The 6,662-nt window shown below is 34.5% G+C and overlaps 1 protein-coding gene across 2 annotated transcripts in view; it reads right to left on the reverse strand.

The window, feature by feature from the left end:
- nova2 (NOVA alternative splicing regulator 2) overlaps positions 1 to 4,886 on the reverse strand; it is a 44,650-nt gene extending 39,764 nt beyond the window's left edge. Inside the window, exon 1 of one of the 2 annotated variants that reach the window (XM_079824159.1) lies at positions 4,167 to 4,886. In XM_079824159.1, the coding sequence (XP_079680285.1) occupies positions 4,167 to 4,323 (157 nt within the window). In that variant the 5' untranslated portion in view covers positions 4,324 to 4,886. The remainder of the gene's footprint in view (positions 1 to 4,166) is intronic. The other variant, XM_079824158.1, reaches the window with a different exon arrangement.
- Between the last annotated feature and the right edge of the window lie 1,776 nt (positions 4,887 to 6,662).

Here is a 6,662-nt window from a genome sequence, read left to right on the forward strand (position 1 = left end):
AAAATATATATCAACATAATGCCCCAAATTATGCCACTGTTGATTGGGCTTAACTTGAACCCGGAATATTCCCAAGCCTATAAACCATATAAAAGGCATTCTCAGTTTATTCTCTTCTAAAACATGGAGCATTTAAAGCCTAAGTTTGAGTTGGATCAAGCTTCTTTCCTGTTACTTGTCAACACAAAGCCCTGGCTGAGAAAAATCAGTGGATTACACTACACGCATATCCGTAGCAGTGCCTTTGAGGGAAATGAGTCCCTCCCATTGTGCTACACCGGGAAAAAAACAAGAACAAGTTGGTCTGCTATTATTCTCATCCACCAACTTCATATCTTAATAAGCCTCGTCTTGCGTCTACATCTGATTACATGCATTATACTCACTGAGAAGTCAAAATAATTCATAAAAAGGCCAAATAGGTATTACTCATAATAAACCAGAGGGTGTAAACACAAATCATCGGTTGCTAGAGACTCCCAAGAGACCTGTGGTTCAAGAATAAGCAATGTCAGCTTGAGGATTGAAGGCCTGAGAGTTTATGTTGGGGGCCTTACAAAAACAGACACAAAGCAATGAATATTTTTTTCATTTTGCTTTAGTTTTTTAAGTCTTTGATAAACAAATACTGCATTAGATGTCAAATTTAGCATTTGTGCTTAAGCATAACAAACATCTAATTTTAGTGGAGTGATGAAAGGACCACTTTCCCTGCACGGCTGTCCGAGCAACTGCCTGACCAAAATGGCTTCCGATATAAACATTGCACTCCGAATAAAACATCTACTCGCTTTCGGCTGCACACGAGAGAAAGCAGCATGCTTTGTTCTAACAAGCGCGAAGGCTCGAGGAGAAGCTTTCGCATTGCTTCTTTCATACATCTCATCCATATTCATCTCAGGTCCCGTCCTCCATTCCACGGCAGACAAGCCGAGAGAGGCGAGCAAATCATCCAATGTGGGGCTGCCTTTCACAACGCCCTCCCAAATCCTCGCCATCCTGCATGAGATTTTTTTTTTTTCTTTGACGCAGTGCATTAAAGAAAAAAACTGAAGCAGCGCCCCCTTCATTTTGAAGTGATCGTACAAGTGATCAATAGGCTGAGGGTTGCATGGATAATCAGTGACTTGCCGCTATTGATGGGAGATGGGAAGAAACGATTGCCCGACCTATAATCATGATTAGATGCGGAAAAAACAAATTATGGGGGAGCGGAACGCAGCGCACCCTAAATGTATTTTCTGCTGAGCCTATCAAAAACTGCTGTAGAAAAAACCTGTGCACTTAATCTGAAAACCAGTGGGAGTATTGCATTGTAGGATGTAAGTGAACAAGGTGGGCGACAGCGGCGAATCAGTTATTGGTCCCCCCGTATAAATGTCTGAGGGGGTGGGGTGAATCTTCAAACACAGCTGGCAAATCATGTTTACGTAACAACCCCTTCTAAGACGGATCCTGCGTCTATTTTCTCATCCTGCGGGCAGAAATGCACAAGCAAGAGAATCTAAAAAAGAGGCAACTCACTAGTGCCGAGCAGCATCCGAAAATGTCTTTATACAGTAAAAACAACACAGGATTGTACACACACACACACTTCCACGTTTTCTTAAAGCCTCAGAGGGTCACAGTCCCCTCACGCCGTCCAGCTAGGACATGTATCCCCTAAAACAACCTTTTGTAAATGGAAGCACTGTCCTGTGCCAGTCCATCCATTTACCAAATTAAAACATTACATCTTACGAGACAGCTCGGGAACGTGGAGAGAGGCTCTTTGGTGAACTTGAAGTCGAAGCCTTAACGATCAATTGGCAGGAAAACGATTCTTGTTTTTAAGCCAACTGACTTTCAGCTTAATGTCTATAACTTTGTTTTCAGGCAGCCACATCATGATTTAATCTGCTAAATAAAGTTAAAATATGCAAGTCATACAAAATATGATACTAACCCTACATGTATGAAAACATTCAATCAAAGAGTAAATGTTGTAAGAAAACAAATGAGACCTATTATTGTCGTACGGCTGTTATTGTCAGATGCTTTTCCCGTTTTCAGTATGCTATGCTGGATCCTTAGTTTTAACTCAAAAGTAGTCCAAAAATATGACTGGTTCAGATTCACACTAACTTGCTTGTGTAACTGCTAGGGTTTAAATATGAACCACAAAGCAGAAACTACGGGTAGATGTCGACTCTAAACATGCAACCATGTTAATATTTTTCTCTTGAATACAAGCCATATTCAACTCTTTTAATATAAATATTAATTCCCTTCTACATATTTATCAACGTGTCTTACCAACTCTTACAGACACAAAACACTAAATTAATAATAATAAACAAATATTTCGGCATTTGTATTTGTATCATTTTCCAGAATTCCTAATATTTAAGTTAAAAAATACAGATTAATTCATATAAATATAGATGCTTAAAAATAGAGCAGCAATGTCATATTACACTACTAAAATAAGTTTTGTAATATTAGTACATCCTACTACACTACTGTAACTGCATGTGATACCATATAAATACACTTTTTAGAATCAGGGATCGTCCGATTTGGGTTAATGAATTTCCATAACTTTTATATTACGTAACTAAGGGTTTTCAAAATCATTTTATAGAGATTGCATGCACCTAACAGGCGAAATGTAATAGCTAAGTATAACAACACAAAATTGTATATTACCAATAGAAACTTCCATTTTCCTTCCATGACATTTCAAGATTTCATTCATTTCTTTGTCATTTGCAGGCCTGGAAATGGCAATATTAAAATGTCCCCTCCATAGCTGTGAGAACCCCACAGAATAATCTGTCTTGGTAAATAAATTCCAGTGAAGCCTAGATCTCTTAAGCATCAAAGTCTTTTCATTTGAGCAAATGGATCTGCAGCAGGTTATGCCTCCCACGGGTCCAGCATGCTTCTTCTGACTGACAATTCATTACGCTTTCTGCATCGATTCTTTTACATGTAAACATCCGCCAATCACTTTATCTATGCGCCATTATTAACCCTTTAACTGAAACTACAAATATTTGGGTTTGTAGAGATTCTTGCACTTTTTTAAAATTCTGGCCTTTCCTGAAAACAAATATTGACCTCAGCCAATCAGTTGAGATATATCATTAATATTTCCAATATCAAGATGCTTTATATCTTCTGCTTTGCCTTAACTGTTATGCAGTTCAAAATGACCCAAAATAGACTGGTCAGAAAAACAATGTTTTACATGTTTATTCTGCTAACAAACTAAGATCTACAAATCGGCTGAAAAGAAATGCTTATTTTGTTGAATTAACTGATTAATTAGATGACTAGTCTGCGTAACAGTTTATCAGACAAGTGTAGTAGTGCACACAAGACTTCTTATGGCATCTACTGGAATGCATAATAAACAAGGAAGCATGGGTCCAGTATAAACAATAGACTACGGTAAAATATAGAAGGATCTAGTAAGCACTGAAATTTCCAATATCAGTGATGCAGGTGAAGCATGCAAATGTGTTACGGAAAAAACAACCTTTTACCTATTTTTTAATGTAATATATTATATTGAATATTGCAAATGGTAAAATAATTCACAAATACATGTGATATAACAATTCCATATGCCTATATCTCATCCAAATATTACAATAAGTTATTATCCATAACTGGAGTATTCGGGGCAAAATTTCAAAATAAAAGATTATAGATTCAAGGCACCGGAGCATAACGCAAGGTCATCCGTGGTGATAGCAAGGATGCGTAAACGCACGAGCCATGTTTTCTAATGTTTGGGTACGTGCTCATGATATTAGCCTATATTTAGGCATATACAACCCGTCGTTATTCCAGACATAAACCTTTCGTTTTGGACTAGAGGATGTGTATGGTAAACGACTGTCGTATGTGCGTACGACTAGACGCAAGCGCCAATTCAGGGTCACTTAAAATGGACGCGAACTGTAAATATGAATTTAAAATCTCAGATGCACATGTGTGGTGAAGCATGGCCTCGTTAGAGATGCTTCGCGGAAATGGAAAAGGAATGAATATGCCATGAACGGTTTTTGCTTTCATCTTCCCCATTGGGAGTTACATCAAAGCACTTGTCTTTGGGAAGAATCGCTAATTCAGTGGCAAGTGAGTTGCCTATGTAGACAGCATTGGCTCGTACTTACCTCCTGTGTTTGTGCGTTTGGTGCTGCTGGCCTCCGTCGGGGTCTCCAGGGGTCTTTTGCGGGAATCGGGGGGATCAGACTCCATGTGCGGCTGTTGATTGTGATGATGCGGATTGGAGAAAATCCCGTTTTGCTGCACTGCCCCACCGGCCATCATTTTTTATAAAGAAGCTTTAGGCTCGGTCTCGTTTTCCCTACACGCGATACGCAGATGTGTTGTTTCTGAATGTGAAACCACGATGATATGAATGTGTGGGGTGCGTCGATCCTCCGTGGCAGCCTAGATACAGAACGAAAGACGCATCGATATCCAGTGGCTCGATTTTGCTCAGATTGTACTGATATTATTAATAACAAGTGATGTGGGAAACGTCCTCGCTCGTGGCTCTGCGATGGCGCTCTCCTGCTGAAAAAAACGTATGACCTCAGTGGTCAGCAGAACTCAAAAGATTCACTGCTAAAAATTGGGAAGATGCGCGAATAATAAATAGCAACGGGAAATGTACAAGAGGCGACAGGGAAAAACAGCGGATCCCGCATGCAGGTGTGTAAACCCTGCAGATAGAGCTGGATGGTGTTGAAGCGCTGGACGGGCGCTTGAAGGAGATGCGATGTTTTCGTAGGCTCTGACTCGGAGATGCTGCAGTCTTGCTTTCAGAGCATCTTTGCGCGTTTCTGCTGGAGCGCGGAGCGGCGGTGACGTCATGCGAAGCGGAGTGCGCGGCTGTCAAATGTGGAGGAACAGACACGCCCCCCTCTGGCCGCGATTGGTCGAGGTTTGATTTTCCTCGGCAAAGCGAAGTATAAATCCTGCTTGTCACATGACAACACAGGAGGAGGTGGTGGTGGTGGTGATAAAAATGCGAGAGCATCATTGAAAAATAGGCGCAGGGTTGTGAAAAATAAAAGTCGTAGTTCTAAATGCGCAGCTCGTCTCCGTCTAATACCCAATAATTCTACCACAGTACATTATTATTATTATTAGGGAAATTGTTGTTGCTATAAAACTTTTTTAAATGTAGGCTACATTTAAATATATACATATATTTATATAAATATTTTATATTATAGCCTATATATTTTTATTGTATTTTATTATTATTATTAATATTATTATTAACAATAAATATTTATTATTATCATCATTATTTAATTTTATTTTTAATGTAGTTTTATTTTTTATTATTATTTAATTTGACCTTATTATTATAATTCATCATTAGTATTATTATTGATGTTGTAATAATAATATTGTTGTTGTTGTTATAAAAATGTTTTATAGATTTAAACATATTTATGCAAATATTTTATATTGTATAAATATTTAATGTAAATGTATTATTGCTATTATTAACAATAAATATTTTTTTCATCATTATTTAATTTTATTTTCAATATAGTTTTATTTTTTATTATTATTTAATTTGACCTTATTATTATTATTCATCATTAGTATTATTATTGATGTTGTAATAATAATTTTGTTGTTGTTGTTATAAAAATGTTTTTATAGATTTAAATATATTTATGCAAATATTTTATATTGTATAAATATTCAATGTAAATATATTATTGCTATTATTAACAATAAATATTTTTTCATAATTATTTAATTTTATTTTCAATGTAGTTTTATTTTTTTATTATTATTTAATTTGACCTTATTATATTATTCATCATTAGTATTACTATTGATGTTGTAATAATAATATTGTTGTTGTTGTTGTTGTTGTTGTTGTTGTTGTTGTTGTTGTTGTTGTTATAAAAATGTTTTTTATAGATTTAAATATATTTATGCAGATATTTTATATTGTATAAATATTTAATGTAAATGTATTATTGCTATTATTAACAATAAATATTTATTTTTATCATCATTAGTTAATTTTATTTTCGATGTAGTTTTATTTTTTATTATTACTTAATTTTACCTTATTATTATTATTATTATTATTATTATTATTATTATTATTATTATTATTATTATTATTATTATTATTATTATTATTATCAATCATTATTATTATTATTGATACAATAATAATTGTATTGTTGTTATAAAAATGTTTTATAGATTTAAATAAATAAATATTTGTATATAAATATTTTATATTGTAGACATATTTAATGAAATTGTATTATTACTATTAAGAATATATATTTATTATTATTATAATTATTTCTTAAGTCTTTAATGTGGTTTTATTATTATTATTATTATTATTGCATTATTTGAGCTTTGAAAACTTAGTACCAATGTACAACATACTACTCTTGTATATCATACTACTCAAATAATTTTGACAACTTTGAATTTAAATAACAAAAATAATAAATAAAAAAAATCACATCAAAATAAAATCATAAAATTGAGTATAACTGAATGAATGTTAACTAGATGGACAAAATTATGTTAAAACGTAGTTAATACATATTTTACAGCATAGTGTCCTCAGTGCCCAGTAGAACTCTCTGTATCCTCTTGCACACTCACAC

This window comes from Gobio gobio, assembly GCF_949357685.1.
Source record: "Gobio gobio genome assembly, chromosome: 8".
Taxonomy (NCBI): Eukaryota; Metazoa; Chordata; class Actinopteri; order Cypriniformes; family Gobionidae; genus Gobio; species Gobio gobio.